The following is a 20,902-nucleotide window of genomic DNA, read 5'->3' on the forward strand; positions in this document are numbered from 1 at the left end:
CAACCTTTTCTAAAACAGGTTATTAGCAATGCAAGCAAATAAATACAAGAACAAAGTGAATGGGTTCCTTGGAGAAGATTTTGATTTAGTTCTTTCTGTCTGTTTGTGAAGGACTTCAAACAATCCCGGTAAAGGCACTCTTCTTATAGAAGTGGCATGTTATGCTTATTTATTTTACTTATTATTAATGTGCATCCACTGGCTCAATCATTGGTCCACCCATCTGTTATGCAGGCAGGTCCATGTGGCCGTGACTCACTGCCTCTCTTTTGTTAGATGAACAATGTATGTAAACACGTAACATGTAAAAGATACATATTTTGATCACATTTTGCTCAAGACAATATATACAATTCAGAAACTATTGATTCTTTTGTTTTACTGTTTATGTAATCCCATACAGACATATGGCAGCAACAAGAACAACAAAAGAAAACCAATTTGATTTGAAATATCTTGAGCATTATGTTTGTCAAAATCTGTCGAAAATCTTGGATGCTTTGGAAAAATAAATAGCAAAGCAAAACCATGAAATCAATCAAAATAAAAAACAAACAAACAGAACATAACATTGTCTTGCCTCAGTAATTCAAAAAGCACTTCGTAGATAAATATGTAAATGCTTATATATTTGTCAAAGTTTGCATTCTTTTGTCATCTCCTACATTGAATATATAACAATAACAGCATAAAAATATTAGCTATTGTTCATTTAGTTTAGTTATTCCCACATCGATTAACCCTCAGTAAACCTTGAGTCTTTTTCTTTTTTTCTTTTTCTGTGGCTCAGAGTTTATTTTCAAAGTGTCACCTTGCAGTCCATCCACAAGGCCAGTGAAATTGTATCTAATAAAAATGTTGTGCAGTTTACCTAATTCATCTTTCCACATATGGTTCTCCTTATTTGTATTCTGTGGGTGGGCTATGACTTCCATACAGCTCAATCAGTCCCTCTTGAAAAGGGAGACCATATGGGTCACATTTTTACATGTTGTTTGGTATGACAAGGCTGCAGCAGGACCGGCGAGGAATGTGTCCTCATAGCGGGCCGATGCAGAAACACTGCTATGTTTGCTTGTTATTCACATATGCACATTAGCTTCCCGAGCAGGAGAGAGCGGGTGTTGGGTTCTCCGACTTACAACAGGCTGTTTGGGAGCTCGACTGTCATATCCAATCACAGTTAGAGGAGGCACCTGTGCATTGAAAGCATTTACTTAAATCATCGTTTAGACATCTGGGCACTTCCAACTTTTTTCTGAATTTGTACAAACATCATGCATTAAAAAGTTATGGAGCATGAGACAAATCGTTAATTATAGTTTAAAACAAGAATCACAATACTTTTCTGAGACCATTTAAGCATCTATACTAAAACCATAAATTTAAAACCTCTATTTACTTCACTTAACTCTGCAATAAAGAATATGTCTTACAAGTTAATCCTGGTTGGGCTTTTGCTTTGCCTGGTTTATATCGAATACAGTATTTATGAAACATGTTTTCCATGAGAATCCAGACAAACATGTGTCTTTAGAGCTTCTCTTGTGGCTTTGTCTCCGTAGAAATGAAAAGCCTCTGACACGATACTTAAAGAATGTCTGCTTCCTTCTTTCTTTCTGTCTTGTTTTTTTTTGCAGGTCCCACTAACATGTTGTTGTTGTGTAGTTAAATAGGTTATTTATGTCCTCCTGTTGTTCCTCCATAGTATGATTTATGTCAAAGAACACACATAAAGCTACAAGTTGAAAGAAAAAATTCAAACCAAATCAGTTGTGCAGTATATTAACCAGGTTCTTTGGCAGAAAAAAAACAAGTCCATGGATGTCTGTATCCTGCATTCATCATGCTGATTTACTGTATCACCAAGCTTTCAAACCAATGGTTAATCTGCAGCCAAAGCAGGGCACATCAGAAAAAATCACCTGCTTTCTACATCTACAATATGACATATCTGGGTGCAATTAAAATAAAAAGAAAAAATTACAATTCAGTGGCTCCATCCAGAAAGTAACATCCTTTCCAGCAAAACCTGGTGGCTTTGTTAGAAATGGAAATACACTGAAAAGCCTTTTTTTCTGTTCCAAGTCTTTGGATTTAAGGCACTATCATAGCCTGAGTTCATCATCATCATCATCATCATCATCATCATCATCATCATCATCATCGCTGTAGTGGCAACCAACTACAGCATCAAAAGGTGTCTGGTTGTGTATGTAGATTGGTGGAGTCAACACTGTTTACTGTGCTAAGGAGAGCTGGCTGGAGAGCTACTATCCTAGTAGCCTCTCTGCAGTAGATTAAGCAAAAAGACAATAGCACATCTTTGAAAATGGTACACTCACTGAAAAAGGCTGTTCAGAGTTTTTTGTGGGCTGAATGGTATTTTACAGAACCACCACTCTTTGAAGAATCACTTGAATCTTTAAACAGTTCTTCACTGGTATTTGAATACACTTCACCACATCCATATCGCTCCAAGGGGTTCCATATTAAAGCCAAGCACTTCTTTATGTGTTGCTGTGTCTCTGCAGGATCTTAAACATTGTCTCTGTGTCGCACAGAAAGTGCAGGAGTTGCTCGTGATTAAGAATCGATATGTGGAGTCAATACTGTTTCATATTATATAGGTTATTTTTTCAGGCATTTCTGCTTTACTAGGCAGTATGCTGTAGGAAAGGTGGGAGACTGAGAGGATGCAGGACATGCAGCACAGGACATGGGCTGGATTTGAACCCACACTGTCATAAGCACATGGCACATGGCCCATGGTGTTGGTGCTGTTAACCCTCTCTCCCTCTAACAAGTTCAATAATCTTTATTGTCCCAAAGGGAAATTGGTTATACAGTCAGGTAAACACAAGGGTAAAAATGACATGAAACAAACACTGTAGATACAAACCGAGCACAAACGCAACAGAATCCCTAAAATAAGATAATTTATCATAAAACAGTCTAGTGGAAAAATGCAAAAGAGCAACATTTTATCACTTTATGACCCGGTTAAGTTGGGAAATAGAATAAGGTACAAAGGAATTCTTTGACTATTGTATCACCATTGTCTTTATCAGTCTAGTATTTTCATTTCATTCATTTCATTTACATGGACTTTTGTTGTTCCTTAATCTGGGTTTCTGAGATAAACACATGAGCAAAAGGCAATGGACTTTACAAGGTTGACGATACCTTAAGTCTCAATTATGTTTATCTGTCCAGTCATGTTCTCACACCATGTGTATTGTAAAAATAGGGGGAAGAAAACATGTTGCCTAGTTAGAGAGCAAATAGAGATGTCAACAGCCACCATTTAACTCAGTTCATGTGTATTTAGACTGTTGTAAATTTTGCTGTGAAATTCAATTTCTTCCACCAAAGACATGGTTGCATTCAAGAAAACCTTCAAGTTTATGATCCAGTTGGAGCAGTAATCCAGCCATGGATTCCTCTATGGTACAATATAACAATCTGCACAATATATCTCTAGCTGCTTTGAAACATCTGCTTGCATTCATCAGTGTCAAACATGGTGTTACCTCATTCTTTTGTGAGAAAAAAGCCAGTGGTCTTAGCACATCAGTATCAATGATATGGTAATACTGCAGCCAATCGATTATTAATTGGAGAGGAAATGAATGTTTTTGATCACTACTAATTATAGAGTGATGTTTCTATCTGTGCCATTTAGGCATCATTCTGGACAAGCAGAGTGCACACAGTCCTACAAGATCACCTTCAGTGGCATCTGCTGAATATGATGTGATAAATCATATTTTAGACTTAAATGCTCTACAGTACCATCTTTCCCTCTCCTCTAGATGACCAGACAGAACCCCAACACACAGGTCAGTGACTTTTGTGACTTAAAACCAAGGGGCGCTATGCAGTGTGATGACTGCAAGGTAATCTTTAACACACATGCTGTCTCCAAGGGGAGCTGTGGAAAGTTGGCTCAGGCCGGACAACCTTCCTGAAAGAACTATAAGGTAGGCCGCTATTTTTATAAATGCTTTACATTCGCAAAAAAAACAATATTTCCCTGAGGTCATTTTTCTCTTTGCTCATAGCTGAACTTAATGGAAGTGTATAGGATCTGAGATGGTGTGGTTAGGTTTGTCATGCATTCCCTAGAAAAATGATCAAATTGGTGATTTATATATATTAATTCCAGAAAGATTTTGCTGTTTTTGTGCAACATGGAAAGTATAAAGTATACACCATTTAATAGATGGTTACTATAAGACTGGGTATCAACTGTTACCCATTACAAAACTATGATAACAATCAATCTAAGATGCATTTTTTAGCTAACTATATGCAACAAACCCTTCCACCTTTAATGGAATATAAGGGAATATATCATGATATTGCTTTCAGGGTTATGATAATGTGCCATTCTCTCAGCACCAAGGCTCTCTTGTTGTTACAGTTCAGTTAAATCCATGATGTAGAAATTGAAGACGGATGGAGGATGAAAATTGATTTAATCTGGTTCCTGTTTTCTTTCTTCCACTTTGTTTTCAGTATATATCTGAGAGCTTAAAACCTCTTTCATGCCACGCCGAAACCTGTACCCTATAAAGTACATTTTGCACATCTGTTTCTTTCTGAATACAAAAAAACACATAGAGAATAGCCTCATTCTTTTATACACAACTTTTCCAGTTCAGAAAACTGTTGCGCCATTTGCAGACAGTTAGATTTTTATTTAATATTCTGAAGGCATCCATCATCCGCTGGGTCTCCAAAATCTTCATGTGTAAAATATATTGTTCTCAGGAGACAGCTCACAGAATAGCGCAGAGGCGTCTTTTTCCTGTGAGGCCATATCTGTTTGCCTAATCTACACAAAGTTATAGATTATTATCTCTGTCACAGTAACAGCCATTTTGTCTAATCGAATAGGCAACATTTTTTTATTTTGTTCAGTTCTGTTTATATGTATACATGAATTTGAAAAAAAGTAAGACCAAATGATGCTAACAGTCATTCCTATTTGTGTTTAGATCCATTCTGTATGCATGAAGAGATTATTATCCTTGTTTCATAGCACTATAAGCTTAAAACCTCTCCCATCTCTTAACCTTATTTCCCTAAGATTTCACAAAAGAAGAAATGTCTCCTCCTCCTAAAGATGACGCAAAATGAATGGCTTTGAAACTATTTATAATGTCAAAGCATCCTCTGTTTTTAATACCATCTCAAACTTTAAAGTTTCCCACTCACCTGCATTACATTGCTTCCTAAAAGCTGGGAAGCCCCTGAGGCAACAGGTCTTTTAAGTAAACCTCTACAGCTGTTATTTGTCAAGATAAACCTTTGCTGCCGAGTTTCCTTGAAAACAGAATTGTTCAATGCCCAGTTAGGGATAAGTGACTGATGCAGTGATCATAGTTTTGAGAAAGAGCCATATGAAAGATAATTTTCTCTGCAAAGTCAAATTATTGCTCTGACAACAGCATTATACAGCAGAAAACGATACTAACTTTGTTTCAGTGGTTTTGACAATGAAATTCTTCTTACACATTAGAATAATCATGCAGCCATACATTTTTCCTATTACAAAGTATTATTACATTATAATTACTTCCATAATACATTTGTTTTAAAGATACTACATGTAAATACTAAATACTCTGGGTTATACAGTATCCCAGAACTATAACAACATCAATCTCCACTAATTCAACAGCCTTTATGAAATGCTGATTTCATTATGTCCTGCCTCTGCTGCTTTTGATGCATAGCAGTACATCTGAAAGGAATTTGAAGCAAATCAAACCTCTAAACCACCAAATTGTTCTAAATGAATGAACAAAGCAGATTTTTGAGGCAAATAACAGCAACAGCCGCTTCCCTTTTTTTCATTCAGACACAATGTGCAATCAGCACTGATTTGATATATCAAAAGGCAAATTAAAAATGTAATTAATCAAACTTTTAATTTAAGTTCTTACACTTCAAACTTCTTATAAACATTGGATGCTGCTGTATTCCCTGTTTCTCTCTATCTAGGCGGTCAGGAATACTTGATTAGGAAAAAATACTCCAGGAGGTGGATTTCAAATTTTAGGGGGTGGCAACTGATAGACATCAACCTTGAAGTCTGCTACAAAAAAGTCTTTTTCAGGGCCGATCATACAAGTCGCCTCCCTCCCCTGAGAGCAGGGCAGGGGTCTCTCATCACAGGGCAGTTTAGCGCGGTGAGATGGTTGAATGCTAGGACTTCATTAAGCCGCTCTATTGTTAACATCTGGGTTCAGAAGAATGGCTCTTTCTCCGGTAAATTTTGCCCTGGCTTAACAAGGGATTTTATTACACCATGCAGTTGACATTGGCAGCAGTGGCAGGTCTGGCAATGGAAAGCCTTCAGCTGTTTAGGTCACAGGAGATCAATCAAAGCAGGCTGTTTCCCCGAAGACTTAAATTTCTACTGAAAACAGGGAAGTGAATGTGCAACTTTTCTCATTCTAGACCCTGAAGGCGAGGCAGCTCTTCCTGGTAGGAGCCTGGATGTTTCAGTGAAGCCTCCACAGAACGCTTCCACAACAATTCCCAGTGCAATGTGCAGTACTAATCCCCCATACCGGTCCATTTGCCATTCTGCCTCTCTCCATTTCCTTCTCTCTCTCTCTCTCTCTCTCTCTCTCTCTCTCTCTCTCTCTGTCTCTCTCCCTCTCTCTCTCCCCCTCTCCTCTGTTTTGATCCCCTCCCTGCTGGGGATGTGGCTGCCATGGCAACTGCTGAATCATTCTCTACTGTCTGCAGCCGACCTCTAATTCCATTTCCTCATGCAGCGAGGCCCTCCATCATCCAGGCCTGCATGCGTTAGCCGTATTGATCAGCCGCCGCACTCTGCAAACATCAGCTGCGGCAGACTGTGATCGGAGGACGCTGAGGCACGGCAGGCTGACCGGCAGCCGCTCGGATGGGTAACGTACCCACCACAGTGAAACACTGCCTGAGCTATGAGCAACTCATCCGGGATTACCCATGGCTGAAACGCTGGCTGCTGGAGGAGAAGGTGGGCGTCTTTTTTTCTTGTTTCTAATCTGCTGCACGTGCTCGGCCACATGACTCTCTCATGACAGGGAGGCTGCAGCAGCCACACACGATAGGACAGATGGAGAGATGCTGCATGGTGCTTATGCAATACTCAGCCTGGTGTAAAAATGTATTATATTCTTCTCTTAAATATTGCTGTAATTTTGTAGAATTAATAGGATGTAAATTAGCTCTAAATTAGAATGGTAAATCCTTTTTTTAGCTCTATGAATTGACAAGAAACGCAGACCAGATTCACTGTAATTCTTCATTCTTCTTCACTGTAAAATCTGTGTAGTGTCGCTCCAAAAGATTGCACCAAGAGAGCCACTTGTTTGATATTACATTAATTTACACTCAACTTAGAAGAGTAATGCATGAAGGCTATCTATGTCTTATAAGGATTCAAATCAAGTATCGGTTTATTGCAAGTGGACTAGAATCCCTTCAAGAGTATTTTTGTTCTTAACATTCAGACGTCACTCGGTGATGACATTCTGTTGACTGTTGACTTGCTTTGTGTGATTTATTCAGGCTTTAGTCAGACATGGAGTGTCTTAGAAAATGTTTAATGTTATTTGCGCTCAGTACTTCTTCCTATTCCTCAGTCTCCGAGAGTTTTATCAATATTTGGCAGCAACTGTTCCACAAAGCCTGAAGCATCTCCTGAGTTTACAGCTTAATGACATGGCAGGTTCAAGTTTTGTTCTCGGGTTTCTGGCTTTGGGGTAGAGAGCTGTTCATGTTACAAATCATGATTCAACCATCCTAGGCCAAAGGAATTGCTTACTGTTTGTGGATTTTTGAATGGTATTCCTTTCTTGAATGGTATTCCCTTTGATATTTTTCCAGAGCATTACAACACATGAGTATCCAGAGTTTGTTAAAATCATTGAAGTTGGGCCTAGAGATGGACTTCAGAATGAAAAGGTATTCACTGTGATTTCACACCCTAATTTCATTCATAGATGTTGTTGTTTCTTCTTCGGTGATGAGAAAGCCAGTTTTGTATTAATATACAATATATGACCATCTCTTGAAAAATGTGAGTTTTCTGTAATTTTCCTCAAACATGTGGGCTGTTTTTCCATGATTGCCAGCACCATATGTTTCACATTTTCTCTCAAATTCAATGGGAAAAATGACACTGGTTCCCTAGATGGCTTATGTTCTCTATGTGTGGCATGTGTAAGTCACAACTTTATCATTTCCTTATTGCGCTCCACAATAGCTTTACAGATTGACATGAATGCAGAAATGAAGCAACCACACAGTGTTATTTATAAGAAATATGTTTTGAGGAATCAGGCTCAGCAGGTGAGTCCAGTAAATCACTGTGATTGTAAAGCGGGAGAGCAGCAGAACGGGCCAGATATCTGCCTGTGTGCCTCCCGTCTTGAGTGGAATCAAATCCAGAGCTGTTTCAATTTCATCGTTCCCCAGGAAATCGTTCCGACAGGGGTGAAAATCCAGCTGATAGACATGCTCTCAGGAACAGGCCTGCCTGTGATCGAGGCCACCAGCTTTGTCTCTTCAAAGTGGGTACCGCAGGTAATAACTCTTCTTCGTGCACAGCGAAAGAGCGCTGAGTGATTTATTAGACTCTCGTTCTTCTCTGCAGAATTACTGAGGGAGATCTGCTGCTCCAGCATCCTGCTCAGGTGTTGGAGCCACACATGTTTGGAAGGAAACTTTTGAGATATTGTGGACATATAGTTGCGATCTCATACCCTGTCATAAATTGTACTTCTACTCACTTCATGAAGTAGAGCAAACACCAACATGTCATATTTTTTGTTTGTGCTGCTGAGGTGTATGACATGAAAAAGTAACTGTCTTCTTTGTGGATTGTCTGCTGCTTACAAGCACTTTGAAAACATTACCGCAGGATGATGTGTTCCCAGGACCAAGTCCAGCTGAAGTTAGAGGTTTATTTTTCTACATCATATGTTTTTCCCCTTCATTAAGATGGCAGACCACACTGATGTACTTAAAGGAATCCAGAGAGCACCTCATGTCCGGTACCCGGTTTTGACTCCTAACATGCATGGCTTCCAGGACGCTGTAAGCAGAACTTCTTACTCCATGCATGGCGATCTCTGCTAATAACTATTTGGCAACATGGATAAATAGTTTTGTAAATGTGGCTCCAACTCTGTGCAAAAGTGTTTTACAAGTTCATTTTCTCTCCTGTTAAAGGTTGCAGCTGGTGCTACTGAAGTGGCAGTGTTTGGTTCAGCATCTGAGACCTTCAGCAGAAAAAACATCAACTGCTCTATTGATGAAAGCATGCTGAGGTTTGAGGAAGTCATTAGCGCTGCCAAAGAGCGACAAATTCCAGTCCGCGGGTTTGTATTCTGTATATTACATTGCCGCTTACAAGGAGTGAAACCACAGATTTTACCCACTTTATGGTGTAGCATTATCGATGCCATTTATTTTTTACTCCAAATGAAAAATCTGTTGAAAACACTACATTTTCTAGATGCAGGGGAACACACACAATCCAGCAATAATAGCTTCATAGCACAGTTCCAGATGTGCACCAAGTTATTCTATGCCTCAGTAAACCACAAGTCCAGATGTACATTAAAGAGAAGCAAACAGGGGAAGTTACTGTACACAGTAGTGCCTTATACTGTATGTAGGAAAATAAGTCACTGCCATAGTAATGCGTTTTTTTCAATGAGCTCATTTTGGCAAATGTGACATAATGGCTGCTGGTTGACCAGACTGGCAGGAATTTGGGTCCACAGAGTCAAACCATGGGCAAAATGAAGTATCATCTATTTTAGATTAGATTACATTACACTACATTACATTACATTACGAAATTATTGTCCACAAAGGTGAGAATCTGGCCTTGGTCACATAAAATTAAAGGTAAATATAAAGAGTAGTAAAGCTGTAAAAATCAAAGATAAACAAAAGGAACATCATCCCAGAAGCTTTTTAACATTTTACCTTTCAAAAAGTTGATTTCTATTTCAGCGAATGTCTCCTACACATATACTGTATAAAGAACATATGCACCGACTTCACTCTGCTGCATTATTTCTTACATCTACTGTCAGGAGTACAGGTGCCGTATGACCAAATTATTCAACAGTGGTTGGATATATAATGTGAAGTCTATATTACTCTCTACATTACAGAGAATAGTTTCTTTGTCCACAACAGTCATTCCATATTGCATAGTTGTCCAGTAAAATCAAATCAAGTGTATTTTTACTCTCACTGATGTCGTTCTCTTTCAGATATGTCTCTTGTGCCCTGGGATGCCCCCATGAGGGACACATTGAACCTTCTAAAGTTACAGAGGTAAAATTAAAAGTAAATTCTTGTTATGCATTCATGTTTGAAAAAATAATTTGCTACTGAAATAGAGGGAAGATTAAAGAATGGTAATTTTGAAATGTCAATATTATGTCAGTTCATTCTGTATTAGCTAACATTTACTGCCGCTATTCCTAACTAGATATGAGAAAGAAAAGTTTGCCCTGCCTCTTAATGCGTCATGTCACATCACTGTATACCTGCTGCAAATAGAGAATGAAACAAATTTAATGGAAAAGATCAAAGTGCTGACTGTGCCAGGACCTAGGATAATTGTCTGGGGACAGGGAGAGATTTTTTGTCTCCCCTCTAGCATTAATAAAACTCTTTTGAGTCTGAGTCTGAGTCAGTTCTGAGTCATGGTTTCCTTGTTTCAAGCTATAGGAGATTTCTTCATGTTCATAGCCATTGATTGGACTGTCATTTGCTGTGAGAGAAATGATATAGGAATTCTCAAATTGATTCTCTTTTATCAATGTCAACCCAATCTCCAAGGCTTTGAGATTATTCTTGCTTCTTTGACACACTATGAACAGTTCTGACATCATTAGGTGCAGTATGTCATTTTATTTTAAGGAAAGCATTTTATCCTTCAGGTGGCAAAGAGGTTATATGAAATGGGCTGCTATGAGGTTTCCCTGGGCGATACCATCGGTGTTGGAACTCCAGGTTCCATGGTGAAGATGCTGCGCAGCGTGATGAAGGAGGTGCCCAGCAGCGCTCTAGCAGTTCACTGCCATGACACTTATGGGCAAGCGCTGGCCAACATCCTTACTGCACTTCAGGTAAGAACTGAGGCTGTGTCATCCCAAAATACTACGACTAGTATAGCACCACTACCACTATGAATCATGACAACTGATGTTATAATAGCATTGAAAATACCAATTATTATTAATATTAGTAGTAGTAGTAGAAACTAGAAGGGCACTCGGAGAGCGCAGACCTCCGCCAAGGTTCGTGCTATTATTGCTTGTTCGTGAGTTGGATCCGGATCCGCTCCAAAATTTAATGGGTTCTTCCTTGGCCCATGCTACACCCTTCCACAAAGTTTCATGAAAATCGGGCCAGTAGTTTTTCCATAATCCTGCTAACAGACAAACAAACAAACAAACAAACAAATGGCACTGAAAACATAACCTCCTTGGCGGAGGTAACAAAGACTCAGCTGCTGATTCAATTAACACAAGTAGCTCATTAAGGGCTACTCAGAAACTTCAGAAACCATTTTGCACTCTGAAAAACAAATTGACAATTCTGCTACTACTACAGCATAATGAGAGCAAAAGCAAACAAACAAAGAAAAAACATTCATTAATATTGCACAATGAGGTTTTAGGCAGCAGGGCAAAGCGAGCACTGCACAACCAAATAGACTCCTTCATCACCAATTGCAACAACAAAGTGAGTGCTTCAGATTTAAGACTATCTATCTATCTATCTATCTATCTATCTATCTATCTGTCTATCTGTTATCTTTCTTTCTTTCTTTCTTTCTTTCTCCTGTATCTCTTTGTCTGCTTGCTCTCACTTCTCTCTCTCAGGCCCTCCAGCATATGAAAAAAAAAGTTAAAATGAGTTTTTAATTCACTTTATCACTGATGCTCTTTTTCATTTTTCTCTAACACAATTTTCTTGTCTTTACAATAAGAATCTCACTAAAACTTAAATGTCACTATTCACTATTCACTATCCTGAATATTCAGGATCTGAGGTGGAGGGATCTGGGAACTCTGTAAATGATGGGAGGAAGGAACTTGAAAGCTCTGAAAACCTGGCAGAGAAAACTGACAACTTTGGATTCAGGGGCGGAGGAGAGACCTGACATCTCTGGAAATTCGGTGGAGTAACGTGGGAAGTCTGAACTCTGGGGGGAAACTGGAAGAGTCAGGCCTCAGTGAAGAAAAGGAGGAAGGAAGCTCTGACATCTCTAGGAGGAGAGAGGAGGGGGAAAATCCAGGGATTTCTTGGAGAGGTGTGAAAAAAAGATCCAGATCTCTGTGTGAGGGATGTGAAATATGACATTGATTTCTCTTGCAGAGGTCTGTAGAGGGAACCTGGCATCTCTAGAGGAGGAAGGCCCATTTACCTCAGGGCTGGAAGAGGAGAAGCCTTCTCTTTTCTATGAAGACAAGATGGTGACGCCTGATCCTCTTGATGTTCACAACCCCTTCATGTTAAATTGTTTGGCAGTTTTACATTGAATGTCTGGCTTCCCCAGTGGCTTGGCAAGCGGTTTTTGGGCACCTTTTCATTCAGATGCACACCATCCTTCATATGATGGATATGAATGTTCTTGTGGAGAGCCACAGACAGACAGGTTAGGGATAAATGCATAAATGCACGTCTTTTGCATAAATCAGCGCTGTTACCCACGATGACACATGAAGAGGAACGTCCAGATGTGGAAGCAAAGTAAAAATGGTGATTCTTGTTCCAGGATACTTTTCAACTTCCTTAAGTGAAACTGCCAACATTGCAGGGATCACAAGTCTTTTCTCAGGCTTTAAATCATTCGTCCCAGTGGGTGTAATGATATGTTAAGCTGCTCTCAATCCATCTTCGTACATCATTTTCAACACCATATTTTCTTAATGTTTACACAGGACAAAACGTTATTAGCCTTTATAGAAATTTTCCATCGCAATCAAACAAAAACATTTTTAATTCTCATCGAAATCTTCAGCCACACTGATGTCGAGACTATTGGAATATCACAAGCACCAGATTTGATAACTGTCAAAAAGTGGGATATTACTGTATGTGATACCATTTAATTAAAACATTCGGCCCTCATAAGATGACTATAAGCATCCACTGTGAGCTCTCATAACTAATTAGATAGTAGTACATTGTTTGATGTTTTGGTTCCACGTCTTTTTTTGGATGTAAAGTGATAAAATTACCATGATGTTAAAGTACACTAAAATACAGGCTGTTAGTTTTGATTTATGGGTGTTTGCAGCCACATTCAAAGTAAAAAAAAAAAAGTATTTTCCTTAAATATAATACAGTGAATAGAATAACTTGAACTTAAATTGAAACTGACATCTCCAGTTAAACCTCATAGTCACTGTGTCATTGCATATCCAAAATAATAACAGTATGGAGCCAAAGCATAAAACAATGTGTCACTGTCCAAATGCTTATGAATCTGCCCCGAGCTTTAATGGTAATGTGTCACCTTACGTGGGCACGAATGTATCCGCCGTATGAGTATTGAGAAGGTACTATTTGCTTCAAAACAAACGCGTGGGTTACAATGGGACACACAGAAAAGCAGGAACCATCAGTCAACAAGGAAGAGGGGCATTAAGAAACATGATCCACGCCTCCCCACAAAGCAAGATGATGCAGAAACTGCCCACCGAAAAAAATCCCAGAATCTTAATGAACATAAGATATTTCCAATGGGCCCTCCCATCAGAGTACACATGTATTACAGTGAAGAAAAGAAGCTTTCATGGACCATTAATAATGCTCTATTTCTACTAAGCTCACAAAAATGTAATTAGCTTGTACAAAACCCTGTGGAAGAGCGCTCGTCTGTGGTGTTTTTCAGCCCGTAGCGAACCTAAAACTGACATAAATCCGGACATAAAGCAGAGGTAACGCAGATATGGCTGTATCAGTTCTCTGGGGCACATTGTCACCGCGGCGGAGGAGGCTCATTGGGGGCTGGGCGGGTCAGCAGATGTGAGGGGGTCAGCACAAAGGCTCACCTATTCAGTATCTGTCTGACAAAGCAATGAGAGCTAGGTGGATAGCAGGGCCCTGGGGGACTCCTAACTCATCTGTCGCTTGGCTGTTGAACTATCTGACAATGCTGTGCTTAAAGGGCAGTGGAAAATGATCCTTTCATTGCCCGCTACTGAGCACATGATGAATGGTGCTGCAGCTGCGGCCGCGGCTCTGTTAGCAGCCGAGCCCCGTCTAGAAACTTCAGCAGCACTTTATTTTACAGTAGGGTAAATACCTGGTAGGCTGTGCGCTTGATAATTATGCGGTGAGAGGAAGTCATTACTGGTGATTGTTTTGTCAAGTTCTAAAAATACCAGGTAATTAATCTGTGTATCATGTGGAAACCTCTACCAGGTAAGTATGTGGTAACAAGTTGTAATCTTTAATCTGTGATCACAGATCATAGATTAATTACCCGGTAATTTTTTTAGAATTTATTATTTAACAAAACAATTACCGGCAATTACTTCTTCTTACCACATAATTAGCTACATACCAGGTATTAAAGTACTGTACTGTAACATAAAGTGCTACTGAAACTTCTCAGGATAAACTAAGAAACTTCAGTCAGGTCAAGTTAAGTCAAGTATAGTCCAAGTAAGCAAACATTTACTTAGAGGGCCAAACTGATGATGATTTACCCATACATTGATGCTTTGCACTTGATTAGCTACTCTTTTCATACATATATTTCATTGATAATCATCTGTGTGTACGACACTGTGACTCTGTGTTGGAGAAAAGCTCAAGAATGTAAAGGCGTGTAGTAAAAATCGCTGTAAAGATAGCTTTGATTGTGGGTGCCAGAGTGAAATAACACAGAGGGACGGTGAAATTCCTCTGTGGATCATATTGAGATTGATTCATCACAGCTGCCCCACGACCACAGAAAATAATAACAGCCGGGGATATTTAGCCTACCATTTGCTCACCCATAAACAGAATGGAAATGAAAGATTTTATCATAGCGTTTCATTACTGTGTGCCAGTAGTCCACACCACCAACTGGGAGAGAAATGAATTCCCCCAGCCCTGTCAGCCCTGAGTCACCTCTTTTGTTCCTGATAAAGACATTCCTTGGTCTTTGTACCTTTTTTTTCTCAGGAGGTCTGGGGGGGCTTTGTTACAAACCTACTCCTGGCAGGTCACACAATGAGAACGTATGTACTTAGATTTCACAGGCTTGGCAAGGAAAAATATTTCATCTTACCCACCACTTCAGTATACCGTGTTCTGCTGCAATTGATAGATCTCATCTGGGGACTATAGCATGTTTGTGCTCATACTTGAGAACTCTCCCAGCAATTAAACTAATCTACAGTGTTGTGTTTTGTGTCTGTCCACTAGAGGCTCTTAGTGATCAAACAGTAGGAATTGAAGATAAAGGCCTCAAGTGGGTAGATTAGTTTGTTTTACTACCAATAGGCTGAGACCCGCTGTAAGACTGTCATGATAATACTTATAACTCCAGAAATATAATATGACATTTACATTTATCTGAATATTCAGTTTGGTCATGTCAGTTTCCAGGATATTCATGAGTGGCTACAGCTAACCACAGAAATACAGTATGTCTCTTTCACACAGCCTGTCCTTCAGGGAGAAACCCACAGTACATGGTCAGAAACAATAGAGCGGCACCACCCCCTTTTGTTTAATGTAACACTAAGTAGCTTTAATAAACAATGATAGGATCAAGTTATTTGTCCCTCAAGCTTGACTACTTTTCATACTTGTGCCTTAGTGGTGTTAGTGGAGCATGTGGCTTTCAGTTGTTCTGCTCTTCCAAAACAGACTAGGTCAAGTAGGAAGGTTGAGACAAAATTGTAATATATTTTTTTCCCAGTTAGAAAACAACAACAACAACATATGTATATATACAGTTTATATTAATGAAGTCATTCAAAGTGTAGTTGTGGTTGATAATGTAACAGCAATCAGATTACTTTAAAGAATATCTTGGGTTTATTACCTTTTTGTAATCTAATTATCTAATACAGGGAATACTTACTGTAATTCATAATTAATTGATGCCATGGTAAGAGAACAAAATGCTATAGGTTAAATGTGTACTATATGGTGGAAAATGTGATGCACATATGACTGAGACTAGGGCAATGAGCACATGAAGTGGTGTTTACCTTCTCAGCTGATTAGTATTAATTTCCTATTAGTGACCACAGGCTCAGCAGAATTCCACAATTAATGAACAAGCACAAGGGATTTTAATTTATGATCAGAACTTTTTCTTTGCTATATTCATACTGACAGTTGCACACTGCACTCATTGATTGTTCCCCACTCATGTAACACAGTAATCCATGAAGAGGCTGCTGCTTGACAATGTTGGTGGCAAATGACCAAATTACATAATGCAGAACTTTAATGCTCAAAGGAATCATGTGTTGAAATTTTCATTTATTTATTCTCTTAATTTTTCCTTTGTCTGTCTCCCAGCTTTCCGCAAATATCTGGAACAGAGATTGTGGCTTTCCAGTGGCAGGCTTGTTTATGTGCTGCTGAAAGGGCTTCCGAGCTGATATATGTGTCAGCTGCGGATCTGACCTGAAATCAGTTTCCCTCGGCTGCCCAGCTAATGTTGTAGTGTAGTGGGCAAAGCATCACTGCTTGTCATATCCCTCAATGAACGTATACTCTCTCTCCCTTTCTCCCTCTCTGTCTGACGCAGTTATAAAACCATAATGGGAGCATGTCCATCTCCAAACTCGTCCACTCAGAGTGTAGAATGTCAACAAGCTTATCCCAAATCATGCAAGTTTGAAAACTGGAACGCAGTGTGTCTTTACCCAGGAATGTATTGTTTTTATATAGCCACAGCTCACTGAATATGGCTTTTTAACAGCAAGTCCACATCTGGTTTCTGGGCAGTGTGAACCTAATTGAACACTGGCGAGCTGGAGCTGCTGACCACCAATCCCTGCACGATTAGCGTCCAGAGGAACAGGACATGCTGGTGAAGGGGATCGTTGTTCCCTTGTCTTTTGTTCCTCTCGGAAACAGTACGCTGAAGACCCCTTGGCCTTACACAGTTAGCAGCTGAAAGCGAGAGGATTGGCATGGTAGATTACAACTCTGTGTTTATACAACAAAAAAGTCTGCCTAGTACAATATCCTGCTCTGGCTTTAACCAAGGTCTGGAAATCTCGTGCACAGCACACACCGGAGTGGATCCCCTCCTTCTACCCCACCTCCTCCTCTTCCTTTGCCAACACAAACAGCAATTACAGCCGGCTCAGACAGCCCCTAAAAGAAGTAGGTTCTTGTCTGGAGGAAAAGGCACCAATTAGCAGCATTGTTCAAAAGGCAACAGAGATTGTATTAATTTTGTGTGCTTGGTCTATCCCCACGGGGCAGAGGTCCCTCACGGCTCCAGGTTGATGTGACCCATCGCCGCTGAGAGGATCAGTGTGTTAATTTCGTCTCACTGTGGGATCCTCTGACATCTGGCTCTGCCACGGAAGCTGGAAAACATCTTTAATATTCTCATGACAATCCCAGGGACATGTGGAAAACATCCTGAGACCTTAGTGCGTAATGACTCTGAAAACTCGAGGCTTGGTTTCATCATTTTTTGGTGTGAAGACAAAGGCAATGCTTATGGTTATACACCTACATGGCAAGCACTGTTCGGAACTGCGGTTTTGTCTCAGTGAAACTCATGTTCTCTGTTAACATTGGAGAAAAGCGTAATATTAACAGAACAAATTGATCTTCATGATTATTTAAAAATTAAAAAAAATGGTTCTCATATTCTACATTCCTTCTTCATGTTCATAGAAGACGTAAAATATACTTTTATGTCAGGATGACCTCGATGGATAAGGAGGACTTACTTTATCTCCATGGTAAACTTCTTCTTCTTGTAGCTTTAACGTCAAAACAAAAACAGTGGGCTGCCATTTTCTAAGCAACATTGTAGTGTGTTTGGTGCAGCTGTCCAACAAAAGCATGGACACGCAGAGGAACAACTGAAAATGCGTCATTAATTTTCATATGGAGGCCAGACACTTGGTACCGTAAAAAAAAAAAGGCATTTTCCCACAAAATGGAGAAATATGACAATTACTTTGACTGTGGACCGCCATGAGGCAAACAAACCTGACATCCATTTACTGTGCAATAGGTGTAAATATTCTTACACATGGGTGTGTTATGTTTGTAGATGATCCTCCAGAGAATAGGAACATTTTAATCAAGGGCATCAGATGTGGTCTTGTTGCAACACTGATCAGATTGCACAGTGAAATAATAAATTATAATAATTACTATAGTTTGTAGCAAAACAAACAGCTGAACATTCATGCTGTAAGGTTACAATTACTGCACTGTGGGCAAAGTGTAAGAAGACAGCATACTAACAAGAAATGCCAGAGCAATGTGGCAAGAAAGTGAATCCACATCATGGTTAAGGGCAGAGAAGTACTGTAAAAACATGAGTAACCCAGAGAATCAGAAACATATGAAATGTACCGTTCAGCATTTATAATGCTCCTCTCGTACGAACAAGGCCATAATTATGTGGTACTGGTGGTTTAAACTGACAAAGAGGATGAGTAAGCCATACTGTGGGACATTTTGTGCCCACTCATCTTCAAGACACAAGCCCACAGTTCTCCTGAGCAGCTGTAAAACACGACCGCAGCCGTGTCGAGGCGCACTGCACCAAACAGAACAATCAAGCAGAACAAGGGTCATTGTTCTGGGATTTTACCTGGGGTGAAGCCTGTGTGGAGGTGCTGAATGTCTCTGTTGTGTTTGCTTGCAGATGGGGGTTTGTGTGGTGGATTCCGCAGTAGCCGGCCTGGGAGGATGCCCGTACGCTCAGGGTTCATCTGGCAACGTTTCAACAGAGGATGTTCTGTACATGCTGCATGGCATGGGCATTGAAACTGTAAGTATTTCCTCACAGTGTCCTTTGGGAGACCAAAATGGTATTTTATGTCTTTATAATCACCGGGGCATCACACTAACCCAGGCAGTCTTGTGGAGATCAGATATATAAACGGATTGTTCTTCTGTAAATGTACTGTAAAAGTTTATTTTATAATGTCAGTGGTTTTGCACAACTTGTGTGAGGCCACAGCATTGTATGTCCTGTCTCAGCAACAATATATTCTACAATTGCTACCCCTGCTGGTAGGACATTTCCACTACAGTTTAATAATTTATCACTTCTTTCTGCTTATACCTCCACTTAAGTTCATGAACAGCCAATCTCTGTTACTACTGGCACCCAGGCTTTTTGTCCGCCTGACTCTCATTAATGTAAACAGGCAAAATCACCTTATGGAAATTAGAACTAGATGCATAGATGTATCAATAGATAGATAGATAGATAGATAGATAGACTTGTTGAAAAGTGATTAGTGCTTTCCCAAACTACAAATATTGCTTCTTCACAGGGAGTGGACCTCGCCAAAGTCGTAGAAGCTGGTGACTTCATCTGCAAAGCCTTAAATCGCAAGACAAACTCCAAGGTTGCCCAGGCAAGAGGCGGGACACTGGGACTCACATTGCTGTAAAAGAAATATTTGACTCCTTTTCCCTTTAAAGTACTTCCCCTGTTGTTGCTGCATATAGATTTGTTGCCTACGCTGCCGTATTTAAAATGCGTTGTTCTTTGTTTATATATCCAAAGCAATCGTCAGGGGCATTTTCTCAAAATTATCTGAACAAGACATGAAAATGTGAGACAAATTGCAACATTTTGCTCTCTATTCCAAACTTTTTTTTTAACATTTCGGAGTCTATTAGGACCTGAAGGATGGCGATCACGCTCCATTTGATTGTCAGTTAGATCATAAGTTGTTTATGATGTTCTGGTCGGTCTCTCTTTCATTTCTTGCTCAGTGTGGTTCTGATTGGAAAATGCCATGGATGCTTAAATAGGTCATATTGGTTTGAAAAAGTAATATCAGCTGATCATTATCTCTCTCAAAATGAATTTTCGTTTCTGAAAGAGGTCAAGATTGATGACTTCACATGTGGCAGCTCTGTCCGATGGGATCTGGGGCGCTAGGAAAATATATTGGCCTAGTGAGAGGTTTACCCTTCAGTGAATGAAGCTATTTTCCATTATTCATTTCTATTTCAGAACGCTGTTACATTTTACATTGGGGTGGCTCTGAGGGATAAACCCAGAAAAGGTCACCCACTAGAAGACCTACTGCATGTAAGATAGATGCTGGAGAGCCAGTGGCCTTACAGAATAAAATAACAGACAGAATATGAGTGTTGTCTGGTGTGTCTACTCACTGAGCTCAGCTCAGCATCACCACAGCTGCTTCATTTAGGTAGAAATAGAGCTCCAAAGGCAACATTTGCACTTTAAAGCTCCAATCTGGGTTTTAACTTATGTGTATATGTCTTTAGGAGCTTTAAGTCCCCAAAGATTATTATTATTTTTTCAGGTTTTCATAGCCTGTGGTCAGATCTAGTATGGAAAAGGCTTAGCCAATTAAAAGAAAAAATGAAAAGACTCCTTCTCTCACAAACCAGCAGAAACAAGTATTTAAAAGCAGTTTTTCCAAACTCAATGTCCTCTAGGGGAGCCTGGCCCCAAATGGCCCTTGATCACTTTTGCCCCTGCCCTTAAGACAGTCTATGCATGGTGTAGCCTGCTGATTCAGTGTAGACACTGTACTCATATGGGAGGATGGTCATGTACTGCGACTGTATGGGTGTAAAATGATTAAGCTGTTGCACTTCTCTCTCGTGTCTTTCCTGTCTGTTTACAATGTATTGTGCCATCTGTAAAACATAA

General features: G+C 39.7%; 1 protein-coding gene across 1 annotated transcript; it reads left to right on the forward strand.

Moving 5' to 3' along the window:
• Positions 1-6,925: 6,925 nt before the first annotated feature.
• hmgcll1 (3-hydroxymethyl-3-methylglutaryl-CoA lyase like 1) lies at positions 6,926-19,661 on the forward strand. The gene is made up of 9 exons (XM_071912788.2): positions 6,926-7,021; positions 7,894-7,971; positions 8,485-8,592; positions 9,010-9,105; positions 9,241-9,389; positions 10,299-10,362; positions 10,974-11,162; positions 18,905-19,030; positions 19,542-19,661. The coding sequence occupies exons 1-9, from the start codon at positions 6,926-6,928 to the stop codon at positions 19,659-19,661; spliced, it is 1,026 nt and encodes a 341-aa protein (XP_071768889.1).
• The last annotated feature ends 1,241 nt before the right edge of the window (positions 19,662-20,902 follow it).

This window comes from Centroberyx gerrardi, chromosome 15 (assembly GCF_048128805.1).
Source record: "Centroberyx gerrardi isolate f3 chromosome 15, fCenGer3.hap1.cur.20231027, whole genome shotgun sequence".
Lineage (NCBI taxonomy): Eukaryota > Metazoa > Chordata > Actinopteri > Beryciformes > Berycidae > Centroberyx > Centroberyx gerrardi.

Bases quoted from the DNA above. Each gene is read 5' to 3' on its own strand.
- hmgcll1 (XM_071912788.2), top strand. From the start codon at position 6,926: ATGGGTAACGTACCCACCACAGTGAAACACTGCCTGAGCTATGAGCAA. The intron at 8,593-9,009 runs GTAATAACTCTT...CCCTTCATTAAG, and splicing joins CTTCAAAGTGGGTACCGCAG to ATGGCAGACCACACTGATGT. The intron at 10,363-10,973 runs GTAAAATTAAAA...TTTATCCTTCAG, and splicing joins AACCTTCTAAAGTTACAGAG to GTGGCAAAGAGGTTATATGA.